The 23078-nt window shown below is 42.6% G+C and overlaps 1 protein-coding gene and 1 long non-coding RNA gene across 2 annotated transcripts; both read left to right on the plus strand.

Moving 5' to 3' along the window:
- Positions 1 to 15818: 15818 nt before the first annotated feature.
- LOC128425766 (uncharacterized) lies at positions 15819 to 16995 on the plus strand. The gene is made up of 3 exons (XR_008333173.1): positions 15819 to 16315; positions 16411 to 16684; positions 16796 to 16995. It is a non-coding gene; the product is annotated as an uncharacterized LOC128425766 (long non-coding RNA).
- Positions 16996 to 17020: 25 nt separating this feature from the next.
- Positions 17021 to 19953, plus strand: LOC128425767 (uncharacterized). Its single transcript, XM_053412549.1, has 7 exons — positions 17021 to 17369; positions 17684 to 17749; positions 17830 to 17918; positions 17993 to 18098; positions 18188 to 18293; positions 18381 to 18436; positions 18518 to 19953. Exons 1-7 carry the CDS (start codon positions 17169 to 17171, stop codon positions 18608 to 18610), a joined length of 717 nt encoding a protein of 238 aa, XP_053268524.1. The 5' UTR covers positions 17021 to 17168; the 3' UTR covers positions 18611 to 19953.
- The last annotated feature ends 3125 nt before the right edge of the window (positions 19954 to 23078 follow it).

Here is a 23078-nt window from a genome sequence, read left to right on the forward strand (position 1 = left end):
ATACATTGACAACTCTGCTAAAACATACCTATGTGCTGGAACAGGGTTCTACATCTGAGAATGAAAGTACACCTCATATTTTAAATGATGTGTGTGATGGATCGGTATTTAAATCCAATCCTCTTTTCGCTGAGTCAGGGCTCACTTTAAAAGTCATACTTTATCAAGATGCTTTTGAGGTGGTAAATCCCCTCGGCAAAGAAAAAACATAAGATGCTTGCAGTCTACTTCACTCTAGCAAATTTGGAACCTTTTCATCGATCCACTGTTGACAAATTGCAGCTTTTGCTTTTGTGCCGAGAAGCTGATTTAAAATATTTTGGCCACGAGAAAGTATTCTCTCAATTGATAACCGATCTTGCAGAACTGGAGACAAATGGACAGAATATTTCTGGAAACATTTTTAAGGCAACTGTCTTTTGCATTGCCGGTGACAATTTGGGTCACATAACATAGGTGGATTTACAGAAAATGTCAGTACATCTCAACATTTCTGCCGATATTGTCACATAACCAGAGGTGAGCTAGACAATTTGGAACACCATGCTCCAATCCGTACAGTACAAGAGTACAATGACTCTGTTCAAGAACTGCAAAATGGTGATGCGAGTTTAGTCAGAGGTGTGAAATTTAACTCCGTCTTTAATTCACTGATATTTTTTCATGTTTGCCAGCCAGGCCTCCCACCCTGTATTGGCAATGATCTCTTTGAGGGTGTTGTGGCATCTGACCTTGCCATTAACTGACCCATTTTGTCAAGGTGAAGAAATTCTTCATATATTCACAGCTTAATCGAAGGATCAAACAGTTTAGTTACCAGGGATCTGATGGTAGCTCTAAACCAGCTGAAGTTTCAGAAAAGGTTGTGAAATTAGGTGGCCAGGCAACAGAAAACTGGTCTTTGCTGAGGCTTCTCCCCATTATCATTGGCGAAAAGATCACAGATACAGAGGATCCTGTATGACAACTGACTGTCCAGCTGAAAGAGCTAGTGGAATTGATTTGCACCCCTACCATATCAGTACCCCAGGTTGCATTGCTCAATGTTCTAATTGGTGATTATCTGGAAGCAAGGAAAGAAATGTTCCCTTCACAAAAACTAAAACCAAAGCATCATTACCTCACCCACTACCCTGCCTTAATACTAAAGTTTGGCCCACTCATTCGGCTGTGGACGATGAGGTTCGAGAGCAAACATTCATATTTCAAAAGATGTGTGCGAAGGACACAAAACTTCAAAAATGTATGTCACACACTTGCAAAGAACCATCAACTACTGCAGGCATACCTACATTCTGCCTCCTTTTTTGCACCCCCTTTGGTGGTTAAGAACTCCACTCCTTTCTATGCTGAACTGTACAGCTCTGCAGTGCGCTCTGCAGTAGGAGAAACCTTAGTCAAAGAACCCAATGTTGAGTCAGCTACCGAGGTGCAGTGGAAAGGCACTCGGTACAAAAAGGGACTCTTTCTGTGTCTAAACCAAGGTGAGGCACTTGACTTCGGACAGATTGAGCTCATGCTTGTGACGCAGGACCAGCATGTGTACTTTATTGTCACACCTCATGACGTGTCCTATATGCCAGAATTTGGATTGTATGAAGTGAAACAAGCAAAGCAGAGCAAGAAATGTTGGAAGCCTGAGCGGAAACTAGATTATTATCCTTTGCCTGTTTACATGCTTTGTGGGACAAGAGTAATTTCACTTAAGCATATCATTGTTGACTCAGAGTAATCTGGAGTTTGAGAGATTAAAATCTGACAGTAATGCTTAAAGAACAGTATTTTTCATCCCTTCTAGTCCTCCTAGTCATGGATACAGAGAGTCCGCTTCTGTCTTCCTAAACTGAGAGACCCTGAACCTTCTGTGTTTCAATTTGTACACAATAAACTTTCACATTAGAAAAATGTGCATTGTCAAAATATCTTTATTAGGTACACTTGTTCAAATTAATGCAGTCCAATACAGCGGCTCTACTATGAATTATACTTTAAAGAATCTTCTCTAAATTTTTGTTGATGTTTTCAAAAAGGGGATGACTATAAATTATACCTTGTTCGTCATTGATTTCATAGTGGGTGGTAGTGGTGGTGTACTGTACTGAATTATATTGAGAAAGGAACACTTTGATATGTAACAATTGGCTACTGAGTATATAATTATGTTAGTTATTAATATACCCAGATTGAGCTATGTGATGTCTGTATGGTTACATATTACTACTATGTGTTCTTTATTAAGGCCAACAAGATGTCTTGGACAGTCCTCCAAGCAACCAGAGCAACGAACTGTTCAGCAGAGCCAGTACCAGTGCAAGTCCAGTAACACAGTCTGACGAGATGCCCCTGAGTATGTTTGTGGTATGAATATTTGTCTCTCTATTCTATTTACATTTAAGATACTGTTATTTTAGTATTGTGATAACTTCATTGAACAGCTTATTTTCTGTGCATGATAACTCTTTATAGTATGGAAAGTTAAAGTTTTGGATTTACTCTTCTTGATTGGGTTATTGTCTGATTGGTTGTTGTCATTGTGGTTGTAGCTATTCTCAGCTTCAAAGTATTTGAGACCATTCCTAAGATTTCGACATTTACGGCATCCTGAAATATGTTTATGCATTGATATTAATGATGTGAAGCCTGCAGAGTTACTGTAGTTCAGGCAGACTACTCAAGTTGCGCTCATCCTAATCAGCTGATCAGTCACATGCCAACAGGTTGCGATATTTAAACCCCCCAGCTAACCTGCTCATTTCTGGCTATTCTGCTGCTGCTGTCACCGCTGCTCTGCTGCTACCTGTGTTTTGCCATTGCGTTTGCTGCTGCTGCTCATACTGCTCCTGAGGTACTGCACCTCCCCAGCATCCACCTGTGAGCTCTGTTTCTATGATCCTCTGTGGGGTCTGCTGTTCATTCCTTGTAATGTCTGTCAAGCAGATCATCATTCAGGGAATGGATGAACTGAGACGGAGCCTGATTTCAAACCTGCTGCAGCCATGTTCAAGACCCCTATGCTGTGCTTCAGCTTGCCATGCTTATGCTCAATAATTCATTTCTCACTTCAGAGTTGTCTGACTGAACTAATAATACTTCAAACCACAATATATTAAAACAAAAAAACAAAATTATTACTACCATTACTTTGATTGTTATTGTAACTGAACTCAGTTGTAACATAATAATTTCATTTAGCTGTTGGAGTTATGGTCTTTTGGCTCAGTTTGTCACAAAAATGTTCCCCTTCTCTCTTGTCCTTGTACACAACAGGAAACTCTACTTTGGCAGCGGAGAATTTCATTCTGTCTGCGGACCAGACCATTGTGACTGGCCACATCAGAATCTTCAGTGATGCTCTTATGCTGATGTTTGGTTTGTACTACTGTATGAACATATCTTACCCAGCAGCCCACTAGCACTAGTCAATTTAATATATCAAAATAAGATGTATAATGCACATAAAACTGAGCACTAGTGATGTGTCGGTCGTGAACGATTCGTTCGTTTTGAACGAATCCTTACAAGGACTCGGGAGTAACGAGTCCTCTCAAAGAGAGATTCGTTCATTTTCTCGTGGCCGCGCATCGGGACTGTTGCATAGGCTGATGCAGGTCACGTGAAAAATGATCCAAAGACTTGTATCCGGCAAATGAACGAATCACTGATCCGAAGACTCTGTTTGCAGAAGAACGAAACACTGATCTGAAGACACGGTCGGGAGGTGAACGATTCGTTCATCTGCCGGGTACGAGTCTTTGGATCATTTTCTACGTGACCTCCATAGGCTCAGAAGAGGAAACAGTTACCTCATTCCCTTTCGCGTGACCGCTGTTAAAAAGCAGCCATGACTGACAGCTTTTGTGTGGCAGATCATATATTTTTTAAGAAAACCTCCTCTATTAAATACAGTAAAACATGACAGTTTGTATGGTTTTAAATTGTCATTTACTGTCACACTGGCATTTAATTATCACGGGAAATAATTACACTGCACTAAACTGTAAGTGTAAATGTAAAGTGAAAATAACAAATAGGGCTGAATAGGGCTGAACGATTAAGATTTAATATGCGATTCTTTTATTTTATCCTCTCTTTCCCCCCAAAAAAAATAATGAATGATTTAAATATGACCAACACAATATTAGATACTGTACAATATTCTTTCCCACATTTTTATTTGAATGCGGCGTTGTTATAGTCAGTGGATCCGCAGCAGATTAAGCTCTGTGTCCGCGGATGCGGCGGGCCAGCTGGATGTGCTGGCAGCGTGCGGATCAGCAGCTCCGTAGATTCCCGTTCATGTCCGGGTGGACGTGCAGCGGTATGGAGGTGCCGGGCGATTTTCCCGTGCGCCGCCTGCACCGCGGTCACCCACGAGATGAGCTCCCTCTGTGTGGCCGACATGTCGGCCGAAGACTCTGTGGGCAGATGAACCCGATCATTGATCCAAACACACGGTCGGGAGTTGAACAATTCATTCATCTGCCGGGTACGAGTCTTTGGATCGTTTGCACCCCCCCCCCCCCCCCCCTTGAAACGAACGAATGACTCAAAAAGAGATTCGTTCATTTTACTGAACGAGATTCAAAGAACCGACACGGTAAAAAGATCCGAACTTCCCATCACTACTGAGCACTGCTCAAGTGCTGTAATGATTAGTACAGGGGTTCCCAAACGTTGTCAACTCAGGGCCCATTTGAAAATCTAAATTTTTTGCAGCCCACCTCCGCCCTTATTAACAATACAGAGGCCTTATAACATGATTTCAGTGCACTTTTTTTTTTTTTCTACTGAAAGTAGCAGGAAGCTCCAAAGTCACTAACGCAGCATGCTGATGGAGCATCCTGACTGAATCCTGAAGAAACCAGGGAATGGCTTCAGTGTGGGGGGTGAGTTCACTTTCATCTCCACTGAGGGTGGGACAGTTCACTAATCCACAGTATGGTTTGATTTACGTTGTTGTTTTTTTCCCTTTCCAGAAACACCATTCTATTATTACATTTTATTCAAAGTAAAGATGGTCATCTGTAAAATATTAGATTACTACCTGAAGTGAGAAGGATGACGCAGCTGTAGGCATCTACATCTGTTATCATAGTAAAATCTCCTTCTATGGTTCCCGTCAAACTGACTGGGCCGGACTTATTTCATGAACCGCTCCACACATTCACGTCACTTTAGTTGCCATCAGCTCCACTTTCACTCATTTCCTCACTCTTTTCCAACTTTCACTCTTCCTCCCTCAAGCTATAGCTGCAGCTCAAACTATACACGCTCACAACAGGAGGCGGTTTATCCTACGCGCAGCCCTCTTTTATATACAGTCTATGGTGCAGCAACAGACGGCAGAGTGACGGGCTGCTGTCGTATTTATTTCTGCCATGTGATAGAGGAAATTATAGCCAATAATTGTGATCCCGATTGAGGATTGTTTTATCGCCCAGTCCTATATATAATGTATTTAATATTAATATTATTCAACAAAAATCATACTACGGTATTTAGAAAATTATTTTGGTGGCCCATCTGCAATACCCACAGTTTGGGAATGTTGTGCAATAGTAGTAGTAGAATTGACGTTGGCTAATTATTAATAATCATGAGAAATGATTATTAAAATAGAAATTATTTATTAAAAAAAAATAATTAAAAATTATAAAGCTAGTAATTAAGAATAGTAAAATAATTAATTAGAAATGATACAGTTATCAATTAATAATGGTTAAATAATTAATGAAAACAATAAAATTATCAATTAAGAATGAAACAATCTGTAATTAATGCTTATCGTTGCGGGGCACCACCCTGGTTACAGGGACCAACGAGTCAAACTATAGTTATCAGTCTCAAGTGATAAAAGTTAAATTAATAATCTTAATATTTAATATTAATGATTATATAATAAACAATGAAGGGTTTTAAGTTCGAGCACAGGCTATAGTAATCCAGCTGTATTCACATACATATGTACAAATAATCACAGAAATACAAATACTTTAATTACAAAAGTATTTATTCAAAATAAAGTAATAATAAGGAAATAAAGTTAATGTTATTTCAATGATTCTTCATTTAACAAACTCCAATATTTCAAAAGAAGGCAACAGCAGCAGCAGCACTTATCACAATGGTCACACATGTAATACTGAGTATCTACTGGTGTGTGTGTGTGGTCGTGTGTGTCTGCCTGTCTGTGTCTCTGTGTGTGTGTGTGTGTGGGTGTGTGTGTCTAAAGAGAAAAGGGAGTGGCTATGGCGTAATGACGAGATCACGTAGTGACGTAGTCTGGCCAGGATCAAGATGTTACGTTCACGTACTTTCAAGATGGAGGTTTATGACCCCGGTGACGACATGAGGTCGAAGACAAGATGGCGGTCGGTCGCCTGTTACACAAAGGAACTTTAGACAAAGGGATTTCTTATCTCCTGGTTCTGGCGCCGAATGGCGTCGAGATGTATTAAGGCTCTTTAAATCTAGAATTTTCTATGCCACATGAAATATGTAAGTGTAGGTCGGGACGTGTGTAAAAACAGGTTTAGGAGAAAAGAGAGAGAGAGAAAGAGACATCAAAAAACATCGTCTGAGACCAGCTACAGTGACTTCACCACTCAGTACACAAATTAGAGTTGTGCACCGATCTTTTAACAGGTTAGGTCTCTGCAAACTTAGTCGGACGATAACAGTGCTGCCGGAGGCTCTCTGTCACGGCGCGAGGCACTTTAAAACATTCGACAATGTAAACAAGGAACCGGAAGTGACGCATCGTTCCCTCGTGTTACACGGCTTAAAACCAGATCAGCGATCTACAAACAAACACAGTCAAATAAACATGACACGCTAAGTATTTAAACTAGTCTCTGCCCAGACAATAAAACCTCTTACTGTGACCTTCGCGGTGTTGCTTGCGCGTGGCGCGGATTTTCCAGAAGTCCAGTGAATCTCGTTGTTAACCTCAGGATGCCTGCACAAACGGCGAATTTTCCTGGAAACAGATGAGTGAAGTCCTGGCCTCTTAAGCGAGCTCCGGTGGGTCTCGTGTTTACAACGGAGGTTAGCGCTGGGCCGAATAGAGCGAACTTCTCTTGCTCTTAGAACGGAATTCGGCCTCGTCTCTTCTGCGACAGAATGATGCTTTGTCCTGCAGGGATTAACAGCTGTGGCGCTGTTGTGGGGATCGTGAAAAGAAAAGTCTGTGATGCTCGGCCGGCGAGCGAGTTCCTGTGCGCGGCCTCTTCAAGTTAAAATAACAAAAAGTCCTATCAAAATAAAACGTCGACTGAATAAAGAAATAAAAGAAAATGGAAATGAAACAAACGTTTGTGGTTATTGCCTCCTTTAGCAACTAAAATCATCTAGCTAGACCGGGAACGGTCTATTGACGTCTTCAGAGAGCAGGAAATGGCAGCGATTTTTGGGGTGCCAGAGCGTTTAAATTACCTGAGAGGTCCTCCTCCTTGAGGAGTTGGTCATAGGATGATGCTGGCTTTAAGCCAATTGAGTGTCAGGAATGGATCTGAGTGGGCGGGGCTTGGAACTCAGCGGGGATTCCAAGGCATTCCCAGAACATTTTCCACCACCAGGGGGAGATTCTTAAGCCTGCAGGAGGATGTTTTCCCGCCGAGAGTTTAACAACCCTTTGTTCCTCTCGGCTCCAGTGTCTGGTGGCCCCCCCCCCTTTGGGCTCTTCAGACCCAGCAGGGGTTCCGTGTTCCTGCGGGGGCCTTGAAACCTGCTGGGGTTTCTCGAAACTGCCAGGAAAAAGTACTCACAGGTGGATAAGAATGTTCCACAAGGCCTTGATTTACACAGGCCTTTGTTTAGATTTTCTTTGTATTAACCTTTGACCTGTGTCTTGTGGCCAGCCGCTGGGCTCTGGCCCAACAGAAATCACAGGATTAGTAGATTGATAGATAAAAAAAAAAAAAAAAAATTAACCCAGTAAAAACAACTGCTCTAAAAACTCTTGCCTTGCTGAGGTGATCTGTTGTACCGCCTGCAATAGCACCTCAGTGTTGGAGTTCCAGGAGCAGCCTCAGGCTCTCCTGGTTCTTCACCGAGCAGAAACTCTCCCAGCACACTTCACCGGTGTTGGTCATAATAGGAAGCTTTGATGTATCTATATCTGTTTGTCACAATGTGGCACATTCACACACCTTTCAACTCATTCATTTTATTTTGCTATTTAGCTGCTGTATCTTACACGGGGCAGTGCCTCGTTGGTCGGAGCACAAGGCAGTCCTGCCCTCCTGGCGTCGTTTGGTCCTCCTCCTGGTGTCGCGTGTTGATGATACTGTAGGTGCGCGCCATTGCTATGGTTACCAGACGTCATAGTGTTCTGGCCTCAAAGCATTCTAAGATTGATGATCTCACAGGAGAGAGGACGTCTCTGAATTAATACAATGAAGTAATTCATGAAATACTGTGAGAAAAGGCATGCAAACCTCCTCTAATTCCCTGTTTGATAAGGAGCATGAAACATCTGAAGTTGAGGTGACGTAGTGTGTGTGTGTGTGTGTGTGTGTGTGTGTGTGTGTGTGTGTGTGTGTGTGTGTGTGTGTGTGTGTGTGTGAGAGAGAGGTCTGCTCATTATCTGCCTTACCTCCCTCAGATGTTGGTCCTCTGCCTTGTGTGTGTCTGTGTGTGTGTGTAGTTAATGCTCAAAGGACATGGTATGTGTATCTGACCACACGTTAAAGTGTGTGTATGTCAATAGCAGTCAGTGCAAAGGTTCTCACATTGATCACCAAAATTGCAGACTACGAGTGGAGGGAATAAGAAGTGTGCACAAGTTATGTATACTTTGTCCAAGTTATAGACTGTTATATCCAGTGAGGTGTCATGTAAGCTATTTGTTATGTAGCTTTGTTATCAATGTTGTGAATGTATAATTACTTGACGAGGTCATGGATGTTGCTGTAAGTTGGTAACTCAATTATTATTATTTTCTCCCCAATTCAGTTGAATTTTAATAGCCAGCTTTTTTTTCTTTTGTTTCAGAACCAGACAGTAATTTTAATTTTGCTATAATAATGGTTACCCGTTAAGTTAAATAAAAAAACTGAGAACGGGAAATTGTAGCTGTTAATCTCATTCAAACACAACAATTCATTTAAGCCCCTTTTCCCAATGGCCAAAAACCAGTTTAAACCATTTAAAATAATTCTGGTGTAATTATATAGGTGAGCATAGTTTTTTAAGTTGAAATGCCATTAAATATTAAGAAAATCTTTGTAAAAAACATAAAAAACTAAATCTACAATAAACAGTCAATTTTGCAATTGTAAACCCAATATCTAGGTTAAGTTTTTTTTACATGTTTTGAAAGATGAATAAAGTTATTTTGTGTGTTGTATACTGTTATATTACATCTAATATAAAGTAATATACAGCCTTTTTACATAAAATAATTCCATTAAAACCAACTAATTACAGCACATTTCTGTAAATTTAAGCATTATTATGCATATTACAATGTTTATGTACCATCTTTATAGGTAATTTCATTGTTTTGAAACACAAAATATTTGTAATTAAACATTAAAAACGACGAAAATAACTTAATATACATTTGATGTGATCTAAAATTAACAGTAAATTGTTGCAATTGTAAACCCAATATCTAGTTTTTCAACAGTTTTTTGACATGTTTTGAAAGATGAATCACATTATTTTGTGTGTCATATACTGTTATATTACATAAAATATGAATTATTATACAACCTCTTTACATAAAATAATGTTATTAAAACCAACTAATAACAATACATTTCTGTAAATTTGAGCACTATTATTCATATTATAACGTGTATTTACCATATTTATAGGTAATTTCAGTTTTAAAATGTGAAAATGTTTCTAATTAAACGTTAAAAACAACCTGAAAGTAAGGCAAAATCTTGTTAAATTACAACTATAAAATGCATTTTAATTATGGAAAATAACCGTATTTTTATGAGAAAGTTATTTTCTGTCAGCTGCCAAAAAAAAATAAAAAATTACCGTTTTTTTTACGATTTTTTTTTTAACAGTGCTGTTACATGTTCAATTCCGACACCGTATGATAATACTAGGTCAAGTGTGTGGTTACAACAATGAGTAAGTTGGTGTACACACTGACTGAAACCAATTGAGTCTAGTATCGAAATTAATGCTACGCTAAGGCTATCTTTATAATTGTCAACATGAATATTAAAGTCACCAACAATAAGCATTTTATAGGCCTTTAGGACTAGGTTTGATAAAAACACAGGGAATTCCGTAAAAAATTCCGTATAAGCCCCCGGAGCACGGTAAACTACAGCAAATATGATTGGCTGTTGGTGTTTCCTGGATGGCGTGAAAGACTAAGAACAAGACATTCAAATAAGTTATAGCTGAGTTTAGGTTTAGGATTAATTGATAGACTGGAGTTACAAATAGCAGCAACTCCACCTCCTCGGCCGAATTCTCTGGGAACGTGTGAATTTATATGACTGGGGCAGTAGATTCATTTAGACTGACATATTCATCAGGATGCAGCCACGTCTCAGTGAGGGACAATAAATCTATGTTGTAATCTGAGACTAGGTCATTAACTAAAATAGCCTTTGATGACAGTGATCTAATGTTTAAAAGACCACATTTAAAAGTCTTAGTTTCCTGCATTGTTTCAGAGGTTGTGTTAATTTGTATTAGATTATTGTTTGGAATCGGACGGTGGACAGACACAATCTCTATGGGGTTGTGTGACTGATCCAGAGGGAGCACAGAGAAGTGTTTAGCACTGCAGCTCTGCTTCCTGGTCCCAACTCTGGGTTGTCATGTAATAGACTTAGTAATATTACTAGATAAGAGAGCTGCTCCATCCCAAGTGGGATGAACGCCGTCTATCCTAACAAGACCAGGTTTTCTCCAAAAAGTTTGCCAATTATCTACAAAGCCCACACCATTTACAGGACACCACCTCGACAGCCAGCGGATAAAGACAACATGCGGCTAAACATGTCATCACCTGTTGTATTAGGCAGAGGGCCAGAGAAAACTACTGTGTCCGACAACGTTTTTGCAAATGCACACACCGACAAAACATTAACTTTAGTAACCTCCGACATGTGAAGCCGGGAGTCGTTGCTGCCGACGTGAATTACGATTTTACCAGTGTTGTACATGTTCACACCTGTCATGAACTAGTTCAAAGTTCAGTTCATACAAGTAAACATGAATAGTTCACGTTCATAGTTCACAATTTAAAATCTGAACTAGTTCATAGTTCAGTTCATAGTTTTAAGGTGGAAATTGAGGCGCCCGGCTGTTCAGACCGGACGCGCATTTCTCAGCGCCGTTCAGCCCGCGATTCTGCTTTCTCCGCTTGTTGTTGAATGTAACCCGTTCAATGTACTGGTTTCGGGGTATATGATGATGGTCTTCATAGCCCCCCCCCCCCCCCCCCCTCTCTCTTTTTATCCATATGACTGCTTCTGTGGCTGTAGTGGATGGCCAGGGGGACATTTAATTATGTGATTGGGAAAATTGGGGAAATTAAAACTCCAGGACAACAGAAGGGGAATACAAAGTATGTGATGCATATTTGATCATTTATATCATATCAAATATGTCATCAATATCGTTTAAAATCATTTTTCAGTTTGTTTCTTGGCGCGATCCGCTCGCGGCAAGCTAAAAAAATTGATTCGAGGCCGAAACCATCGGTGCAGAGCGCGAGGCGCGATTGGTGCAGCGCGGCGCATCGCAGCCGATGTGCACCGCACAAAGGTTTTACAGGGGGGTGGATAGGAGGCGCTTGGTTTTCCTTGTGTTCACTGAACACGTTCTTTTGAACGCGTTCACGCACAACACTGGATTTTACTATAATTACGTTTAGTTTTAGCCAGCAGCTTCAGTTTGGATTCGATTTCGCCGGTATTCCAGTTTAACTGGCGGCCATATCAACTGGCGATTTGTTTACCTTTTTCCAGATGTTGAGGGTCGTTTGCAGAGCTGGTGGCAGATTCGTCATTTTCACAAAGCGCTTGTGTGCGATATGCGGTGATCTACTGAAGGTCTCGCTGAAATAAAAATCCCACAAAAACCCTTCCCGAATGAATGTGTCCGTGTCAGCATCACGTTGAGACAGCAATATAAATAAAATGGTTTAAGAAAATAAATATTACAGCTACAAAAATCTTGACCGGGATTCGAAACAACGAGCTGAAGCACTATTAGCTTCTGGTCTGATGACAATCTCATTACGCCACCAAGCCGCTGAGCTCTCCGTCGTGCGTCAGATAAATGTCTTGTTCTTTACTTTGTCGGCTGTATAACACCAGATGTGCTTTGAGGTAACGCCCATGTCATCTGGTGATAGTCCGAACACAGAATAAACGCATGCATACTTAATACCAGGCTTCACAATCTGATGCTCCTCTTCATAGGAGACACAGGGAGTTGTGAAGGAAACACACGTGTGACCAGCTCCACTCAAAGTGCTTTTGTTTGACGCTGTTGATCATTACAATGCACACACACCAACAAGTGGCACATGAAAACATCCCTCACATCAACAAGGCGGAAGCTCGAGCGGTGTTTTTATGAGTAAAGTTGGTGAACGTGCTTCTTATGGACGTGTAACGCTTCACGTGTCCTGTCTCTGCTGGTTAAAGTCAGTGGGATTTTAAAAGATGATCTTGATGATCAGGTTCATTCATCGGAGAATGAAAACAACGCAAACGCTCATCAGAAAACGGGTGTGTTTGTTTTTCGTAGTTTGTGTAATCCAAGTGTTGTTAAACTGCGTGAAATCAACAGATGATCTGAGATTTGAGTAGCAATAGGCATAAATTAGCACAGGGTAGTATTCAGATTAGCAACACTTTAGTCAGGGACACATAGATAGTTAGAATGGACCGTAAAATGGTCAGGGAAATTCAAGACTTCCTGAGGCATAATGCCTATCCTTTAGGTTCATCCTCAAAAGAGCGATATACAATTAAGAGGAGATGTGAAAATTACATCTTTAAGGGTAAGTAGTGGCCTTGTCTTTCCAAAGAATAAGGCACTGATGGGGAGTTACTAATATCATCATGGCCCTCAGATGGACAGCTTCACTATGTATGCCGTATAAGGAAGCAGGGCGAGTATCTCGCCAAAGTAGTGAGCATGGAGGCCATTCCGGGATGGAAAAAACACTGGATGCCATTTCCTTGAGGTACTACTGGCCTGGGATGGAAGAGGACATAAGGAAATGGATGAGCTTGATCTAATTTTGTCAGTAATCTCTGTGCATGGTGGTGTAAATGACACTCTTTCATATTCAATTTGATTCTTTTCTCATTTACTGATTTCTCAAATTTGTTTAGGTATTGGAGTGTCCTCAATGCCAGGCCAGAAGGAAAGTCCTCAAAATAAAGAAGGCTTACATCCCAATTGAGATGACTGCACTGAAATGACACCCTATCGTCACGGGTATGGGGACAGGCGCGGCGCGTCCCATTGGGCAAGTCGGGCAGTTGCCCAGGGCCTCGGCCACCAGGGGGCCTCGTCGTAATCGTCGTATTTATGATTTTTTTCTTTATTTTTCAAATAAATCACTCCTCATGTCCTCCTTCATTCAATATGAACCCAATAGCAAGACAGGCTTCATCGTACTTTCTTTTCAACTTGGTTTTTGAACACTGTGTCTTGTTTGTCACTGACCGGCTGCTTAACAGGAACGAGCTCTGATCTCACTCTGTGTCTCCGAGCGAATGTGAGAGGGCGGAGCCCCGGGGCCTGTGTGTGTGTGATGTCTGGGGACACACACGCACACACTCGCCCGCACAACACTGTACAGCAGACCTGGGCATTGTACGGCCCCCGGGCCGCATCCGGCCCTTTGGCTGTCTGTGACCGGCCCGCGTGAGGTCAACGGAATATTAGGAATCACATGTAAATAAGTGAAATTCATGCAGAGAATACAACAACATTTCTTTTATTTTGAAGGTGCCTTTTTTTAACATTTACCTGACGTGCCGCGAGCGGATGATGTGTTGGCGAACGGAGTTAAGAAGAGATGTGAGTTAGCTGTTGAAGTCCGCAAAGATGTCAGCCCACGTTAAGAGAAGAAAGATAGAGTTTTTAACGAGACATGGACTGCTAAGTATTTATTTACTGAAGTCAATGGGAAAGCCGTGTGCTTAGTTTGTGGAGAAAAGATCGCTGTTTTTAAGGATTACAATTTGAACCGCCATTACGAGACAAAGAGGATCGAGGACATCGGTCATGAAAAACCTGGAAAAGTCATGGAATTGTTAATGTTTATTTTCCAGTCCTGACAAAAAATCTCAAAAGTTTTGGAGAAGTCATGGAGATTTGTTATATTCATATTTTCATGTCGTTCATTTACGCTGAGTTTTAATTAATTAAAATGCTTTTAAAAGAAATACGCTCAAAATATAAGTAGGCATACTATCTCATACTAATTTAAATGTTCGGTGGGGAAGCAGGTGAGATAATGCACTACGCCAGGGAAGTGTAGATTTAACCATGCTTAGCTACAAATGGAAAAGTACATGCCATGTGTTACAACAGACGTCAATCAAACTATTGTCTCACTCATTTGTGTAATTCAAGGTTTACTGTATGCTTTGAAATTCTCATTGTTAGCTTAAATACTAAATTTAGTCTCTTTTGCATGTATACACTGAGATCTCACAAAATGTTTGGTCATGGAAAGTTGGTTTAAAGTTATTGAAAGTCATGGAAAAGTCATGGAAATCCATGGGTTAAAAATGTGTATGAACCCTGTGTATTATACATCAGGAGGTGTTGTGTAAGTCAGTGCTAAAAATGAATCATGTTACTGATGTTGTAACTAAATTAGTTAACTTTATCAGGGCAGGAGCTGAATCACAGACAGTTTGTTGCACTTTTGGAGGAGCATGAGACTGAACATGGGGACATAGGCTACCACACAGCTGTCAGATGGCTCAGTCTGGACAAAGTGCTTAAAACAGTATGGGACCTGAGAGCAGAGATTCAAGAGTTTTGTGAAAAGAAAGGCAAGGACAGCCCAGAGCTCTCAGATGCAGACTGGATGGAAGATGAGGTAAATAGAGAGTTTATTCTGCGTGGACAGATTAATTTGCTTTCACTGCCAACGATGCAACGATGCAGGTGTATGACAATTCACCATTCATTGTCATACACCTGTATGCTTGATATGTGGCGAGGAATTAGCAAACAATAAGAAATGTCATGTTGAAAGACATTTCCAGAGCGAGCACACAGCATCTGCTGAAAAGTACCAAGCTGGAGATGAGCAAAAAAAGCAGAGTTCTGTGTTTCATTTAATTCAAAGTAGGCCTACACATGTATTATGTTCTCCTCTTCATAAGAGTTTGGTGTTTTCCTTTTTTGTAACAGGTTAAAATACCAGTTAAACAGTTTTTTTATTGTCGTTCTATAATTTAATAAATGCAACAAACTATAGTTTTTATATATATTGTATAACTATATATATATAACTTTATAACCTGTGTTATCAAATATTTGTTTGGCTCCAGGCAGATTTAATTTGGGGGAAGAGGGGGCAAAATGGCTCTTTCGATAGTAAAGGTTGACTACCCCTGGGTTAGTATGACACAAACACTAACTCACTCACTCACATGTCTCCCTTTCTCACACACTCACACAGACAAGTCTCCATTTCACACACACTTATTTAATCACTTTCTCTCTCTTTCTCTCTCACACACATAGACACGCACATAGTCAAAATAGATAATTTTTTTTTTAGGGGGGGGGGCCTCAAAACTGTTCTTTGCCCAGGGCCTCCAATTAGCCAGAACCGCCCCTGTATGGGGAGGACCCAAAAGCAGCACAGGCAGACGAAATCTCAGTCGGTAATGCCCTTTATTATTCACTGCAGTCTTTAACAGTTTATACAGTGGCAGGGTGAGAAGTCTTGGCTCCAGTGATCCTCTGCGAGATCTGAGAAGGAGTGAGCCTGGTGTTGCTGACTGAAGGCAAAGTCAACAGCAGGTGGATTACCTAGCTGGCAGACAGGTCCAGTGGTGAGCTGTGTAGCCACAGAGTCGAGCAGGTGCGTAACCAGGAGGGAATAGGCGAGACTCGTGGTCGAATACAGAAGGCTGAGGTAATATCCAGGGCAGAGACGGGGCAGGCAGGTCGGCAACAGGTGATCAGTCCGGGGAAAAACCGCTGGAAGTCAGGCATAACACAAGAACAATCTGGCACTGAAGCAGAGACAGGAGCAGGCTTAACTGCAGCCAGGGCTGTCACAGGTGTGGAGAGTTGGCCTGATGATGAGGCGTGGCTAACAGGTAGAGTGGAGCAGAGACAGGTGAGTGGAAAAATACCAGCAGACAGGAGATGAGCAGACCGTGACACCTATCCCAGAATAACAACACATTTCCATAACATGCTCTCTTTCCTCAGGTAACAGAGCCACTTGAGCTTGTGGGGATGGATTTGGTTGGCAAACTGTCATCGACCAAAAATGGCTGTCAGTACATTTGTGTCATGATCGACTATTTCACAAAATGGACAGAGGCCTATCCGTTGAGGATCAAATGTGCTGCTGAGGTCACAGACTGCATTCTTGACTTCTTTTATAAGTTTGGTGCTCCAAAAAGGCTTCTAACCCTTACCCTTTTTCCTCATGTTTGGACGTGAGGCCAGGTACTCTACGGAGGTTCCCGAGGAGTATATGGTAAGTAGGAAAGTACACATGTAATGTGTGTATTGTCGGAAAAACTGGAAATTAGGATTTTTCACTTCATGATTGCTGTAACTCAACATTCTGATGTGTTTCTTGACACAGGTGACAGATGATGGTGTGGAGGCTCTTTTTGCCCAGGAGACCCAATCTCTGGTAATGGAGGGTCTCCCTGCCCACTACAGCCTGACTCAAGCCAACATGGGGAAAGTGAGGGAATAGATAAAGAGAAAGAGAGAGGAGATGGGTCATGACGACAATTTCAAAGTTGGCCCAAAGGTGATGAGGGCAAATATACGCCAGGAGCAGAGAAGGGGGGGTGGGGGGGGATGGAGACCTCCATGTTCGGCCCCTTTACAATTGTGAAACTGGAGGGGAAAAGTGCTGTCCTAGTCACGCCAAAAAGCAAAGTAATACATAAAATAAACATTGACCAGCTAAACCCATATATTGAGCCTACGCCGCGCATCCCCCACAAATGGATGACAGAATCCACAATGTCCGTCTCACCGTCATCTCTAGCCCCGTCACCCTCATCTCCAGTTGCCTCAACCTCAGCTCCAGCCCCCTCATCTCCAGCCCTGTCACCCTCATGTCCAGTCGCCTCAACCTCATCTCCAGCCGCCTCACCGTCACCCCCATCTCCAGCAGTGTGTCCCTTCAGACACTTTGGAAAAAGGTAATAGCTAATTATGACTTAAGTTATTTGGCTAATGTTTATTGCAAGTCATATGTCAACTGTTTTTCTACATAGTGGTACAGAACATTTGGGCTGGGGAAAAGCCGGAGGTCTTGTGGAGCAAAGCGGGCCCTTATAAACTGTTTACACAGAACTTCCGGGAACACCTTCGTCCAGAGGCACTTGTATTAGGCAGGATCTTTTTAATCATGCTCCTTCACTTGTAGGCCTTTTTTGTCTTGGTCAGAGCAAATTGCTAATTGCTCCTGAGAAAACCTGTTTGATTTTCTGTGTTCTATATTTAATGAATGCAGGTAGATCCCCTGGATTACGACGTCATGGTTGGAGCTGTCCGCGAGCACCACCACTGGACACTAACTGTAAGGGGCTTTGGCTATAATCACAATATACAGCTCCTGTTGTTAGAATAATTCCTTGTTAACTTTTCTAATTTGTCCAGGTGATGTATCCTAAAAAGAGGCAGTCGGTGTATGTGGATCCTTTTGGGGCTAATGAGGACGTATTAAAAAAATGCAGTGCAGTGACCAGGTAAGGGGGGGCCATGGTGTGGAGGGGGTTCATATAATTTTGAACGTGCTATTAATTATTCCTATGCTGCACAGGGCTTTCATGAAGCAGCGGGGCCACAACTGCTCCCGTTGGTCCAGTGAAACGGTACCACACGCTCGACAAGTTTACACAACCTCATGCAGCGTTATTGTGTGTAAAGTAAGTGAAGGTGCTTTGAATCAATAAGTTCAGAAATAAATGGTTGGACCGTTTACGCATCCCTGTGTTCGACTCGTTTCTTGTTACAGTTAGCAGACATGATTCTAAATGGAGAGGACATGGAGGACATTTTTGATAAGTCTTTCATTTTACGGATGAGGTTGCAGATAGGCCAACGGCTGATCAAAGAAAAAGGTTTGTTCCTTATATGTTTTTATTAGCTATTGTAAAACGAGAGCTATTTATTATGAAAAAAATAACATTACTATGTTTCATGAACAGATGATTTGTCCGACCTATGCCGAGTGTGTGGTTCATATGTCACAGATGTGCAATGGGTAAGGCAGATTTTAAGCACTTTCAGTTGATGCATGTCTTACTTATGGTACTGCCATACAAATTATTTTCTCTACTTCCAGATTGCTTGCACACTTTGTGATGGATGGTTCCACTGCAGCTTTGTTGGGCAACCACCAGTGGATGCACCTTTTTATTGCCCATTGTGCATATAAACATGTTTATTTCTACCCTGTAAAAGGGTTTTTAGTAGGGATGAGCGAATACAGCATTATCTGTATCTGTATCTGTATCTGTTAACCATATGAATTATCTGTATCCGTATCCGTACTCGGAGTGGGCGGGGCCTAACCCGGAAGTGGGTGTGACTTAACCTGGGAGTGTGTGTGTGAGTGAGTAAGAGAGAGACAGAGAGAGAGAGGGGGAGGGTGTGTGTGTAGCTTAATTTGTAATATTTTTTATATAACTACTACCTAGAATGTGTCAGACACTCAGTGCGTGAAGTAAAATAAAACTGGTTAGAGCCAACTGACGGTATAAAAAAAAAAAAAAACTCCAACGACCGGCAGAGAGAGGGAGAGAGAGAGAGAGCGAGAGAGAGAGTAGCCAGACGCTAGAGAGTAGTCAGACACTCAATGCGTGAAGTAAAAAAAAAAAAACTGTTTAAAGAAAAATAATAATAATAATTCTCCGACAGGCAGAGACGCAACGCGAGTCGCTTTCTACCAGCACCACGTCTGAACGAACCCATGTTTAACAGAGCTCTACTGGTTAATAAGTAAGTACAAACTGAAATAAAAACAAACTTCAAGCTGAAGAAACCCTAAACGTTAACGGAAAAGACCCGCGAACCTGAGTGACTGAGAGACAGAGAGCTGTTCTGTGAGTGAGTGAGCAGAGCGGTGTGTGAAGGGGAGGAGCGCTGTGACGCTGTGTGAGGATTTTCATTCAGTCCAAGCACAGATATTGACTCGTATTACTCGTATAATACTCGTGCTCGGCAAAAGTGCTTTATCCGTACCGGATACTCGTTTCAGCCGAGTATCCGGCTCATCTCTAGTAAATACTGTTGTCTCTGCCCTGTCAACATCCTGTGAAAACCATCAGCCCTTCACAAGCAAAGAAAAACTGTCCTGTTTTCAGCATGGTGACAATGTATTGTGAAGTATTACAAAGGCATTTCAAGCTGTTAATGTAGGTTTAGACGTAATCAGAAGAAATGTTCTCAACCCATTAAAAAACATTTAATCATTTTGGTTCTCTAGAATTTGAAAATGCATAGTTTTCACAGGATGGTGATGACGTGTAACAAATATCCGGCCGAAACTGCTGAATGTCCAAAACTGGGAAAGGAATTTTCTACAAATATTTTGCACAAAGTATCAGTCGATCCGAAGTTTCTGATGGTTCTTTTATTCTCAGGATTGATGTCGGTCTACTTCTGTGTACTAAAGTTAATACTATGTTGGTGTGCTGGGGACCAATGGAATGAGGGAGTGAATGTGGGGTGCGGGGTTGAGAGACGGAAGCGGGAGCTGAATAAAACATGTCAACATCAGTACACAGTTATCTCACGCGCATTATTCAGCGAACTTGACATGGTGTCAGAAGTGCTGTGTAGCTGCATCCAGGACATGTAAAAGCTGTTCTACCGTAGGGACCTAGATAAAAGTCCGGAAGAAGTGTTCGGTGAAGTTAGATGAGCGATAACGAGCAGTACCGGGAAGCAGCTAATCTTAGCATGGCGGCTAATGCTCCCAGCGCTACGTTTAGCATCCAGCCGCCGGAGCCCTTTGACTTTTCCAAACCGAACGACTGGACAAAATGGATCCGGAGATTTGAAAGATTCCGCCAGGCGAGTAACCTGACTGCAAGCTCCGAAATCAACCAAGTGAACACTTTGATATACTGCATGGGAGACGACGCAGATGACGTCTTGAAAGGCTTAAAACTAAGTGCTACGGACCAGCAGGAATACGCAACAGTGAGAGATGGATTTGAGTCTTTCTTCATTGTTAGAAAGAACATTGTATATGAGCGCGCGCGTTTTAACATGTGCAAACAGGAGGCAAATGAAACAGTCGACGTTTTTGTAACTGCCCTACATGCATTATCAGAGCACTGCAATTATGGGACATTGCATGATGAGCTAATCAGAGATAGGATCGTAGTGGTACTGGCTGATGCAAGGCTCTCCGTACGCATGCAAATGGAGAAGGATTTAAACCTGGAAAAAGCCATTAACATGGCAAGACAATCAGAGGAGATACAAAAGCAACAAAACACACTGAGGAGTGATGCCAGTAGTGTAGTGCAGATGGATGCCGCCACTGTGGACAGAGTGTTTGAAGGCATAAAGCAATGAGAGAAGCCCAAGTTCAACAAATACAAAAGTGATTGCGCAAAGCCACACTTCACCAGCCAGAGTAAAAATCCACATAGCTCCCAGTGCTACAAATGTGGTGGCCCACCTCACCCTAGACATGAGTGACCTGCCAACGACGCAAAGTCTCATTCATGTGGAGAAAAAGGTCACTTTCAGGGTGTCTGTCGTGCAGGCGAAAACGTGGACGGCATTGAGACGGAGGAGGAGGATGAAAGTTTCTTCCTGGGTTCTGTAACATCCGACAAAGCTGCATGGACCGCTAATATAGGAATAATGAACACCACAATCAGGTTCAAACTAGACACCGGAGCGGATGTCACTGCTGTGTCACAGACTGATATGAACAGAATGTTTTCCAGTGCACAGCAGCCTGTTCTCCAGAAAGCAGAGAGACCCTTGCTTGGTCCGGGACGTATTCCGCTGCATGTGTCAGGGTTCGCCAGACTGCAGCTGAGGAGTGGAGGCAAGCAGACCATGCAGAAGGTTTATGTGGTAAAAAATCTGAGCACGCCCTTGCTTGGATTTCCAGCCATTACAGCCCTTGGCCTGCTCAAACGTGTTGACAGCATAGATTCGGACACTCTCAAGTCGACGTACCCTAGACTGTGCAGTGGGCTAGGTGAGGTGAAACAGGCATATCACATAAAACTTAAACCAAATGCTGTGCCTTTCTCACTGAAAACTCCTAGTAGAATACCCCTGCCGCTGGCGGGGAAAGTCAAGGAAGAGCTCCAGCGAATGGAAGAGCTGGGCGTCATCAGCCGTGTGGAGGAGCCAACAGACTGGTGTGCCGGTATGGTGGTCGTACCAAAGAAAAACAGTCCACGTCTGAGACTGTGTGTGGACTATTCTGGCTTGAATGAGTATGTGTGCCATGAAAAGTACATTCTGCCGTCTGTGGATCAGTCCCTTGGCATGCTTGTTGGAGCAAAAATGTTCAGTAAATTGGATGCTAACATGGGGTTCTGGCAGATCCCCTTGGCCGAAGACTCAGTCATGTTCACCACATTCATAACACCCTTTGGGCGGTTCCACTTTAACCGCCTTCCCTTCGGCATCAACTCAGCACCCGAACACTTTCAGTGCATGATGGCGGAAGTCATAGAGGGGTTAGAGGGTGTGGTCTGCCACATAGATGACTTACTAGTGTGGGGGCGGGACCAAGACGAGCATGAAACTCGACTCCATGCTGTGCTGCAAAGAGTGGAGAAGGCAGGCATCACCCTGAATGTGGAAAAGTCCGAACTCTCCAAGCCCGAGATGGCCTTTCTGGGTCACATCATCTTGTCGTCGAATACTTCTCGAGATATATTGAGATTGCACTCTTATATCACACCAGGTCCACCGACATCATCACAAATCTAAAGTCAATCTTCGCTCGCCATGGCATCCCGGAGGTAATGATGTCAGATAACGGACCTCAGTTTTCTGGACAGGCCTTCGCCTTGTTCGCAGCTGCATACGGATTCAGACATGTCACCAGCAGCCCGAGGTTCCCGCAAAGTAACGGCGAAGCAGAACGGGCGGTCCAGACGGTTAAAAATCTTCTAAAGAAGGCAGATGACCCCTACCTGGCTCTACTCGCTTATAGAGCCACTCCCCTTCAGAATGGATACAGCCCGGTTCAGCTTCTCATGGGCCGACGTTTACGCACCAAAGTGCCAACTGTTCCCTCGCATCTGGACCCTACACTGCCTGACAGCAGCGCACTGGCTCAGAAGGAAAAGGAGAAGAGGATGTCAGATGCTGCACACTACAACATGCGTCACCGTGCAAAAATGCTCAGTGTCTTGTCACCAGGAGTACCTGTATGGGTCACCGACGCTAAGACGTCTGGAACTGTGATCCAGAAACATTCTTCTCCGATGTCTTATTTGGTGGATTTACCTCAGGGGGTGGTGAGACGCAACCGCCTGCATCTAATACCTCTACAGACGCCTACACAAGAGAGGATGCCATCACAGCAGCTCATGTTAGAGCAGGCTCCCATGTCGCCTGCCGTGACACCTCCAGTCTTACCTGCAGAGACTCCTAATTTCAGTGACAGCGTTGCGTCACTGGGGGGGGGTTAAATAATGTTGATACCAACATTATTTGGTGGGTAGATCTTGCTGAGCTGGTCATTTCAAGAGTACCTCACAGGCCTATAAAGTGTGGGCACCCCTAGTCTGTGCTGTAATAAAGTGTGGCAAATAATGTAATACTCTTCTATTCCAGTGGGTGGAAATTGGACAATTGAGAGGTCCGATTACTCAAAGCTGCTTGCACCTGATGAGTGGTGTGCAAAGCTGGCATAC

This window comes from Pleuronectes platessa, chromosome 20, assembly GCF_947347685.1.
Source record: "Pleuronectes platessa chromosome 20, fPlePla1.1, whole genome shotgun sequence".
In the NCBI taxonomy this organism is placed as follows: Eukaryota; Metazoa; Chordata; class Actinopteri; order Pleuronectiformes; family Pleuronectidae; genus Pleuronectes; species Pleuronectes platessa.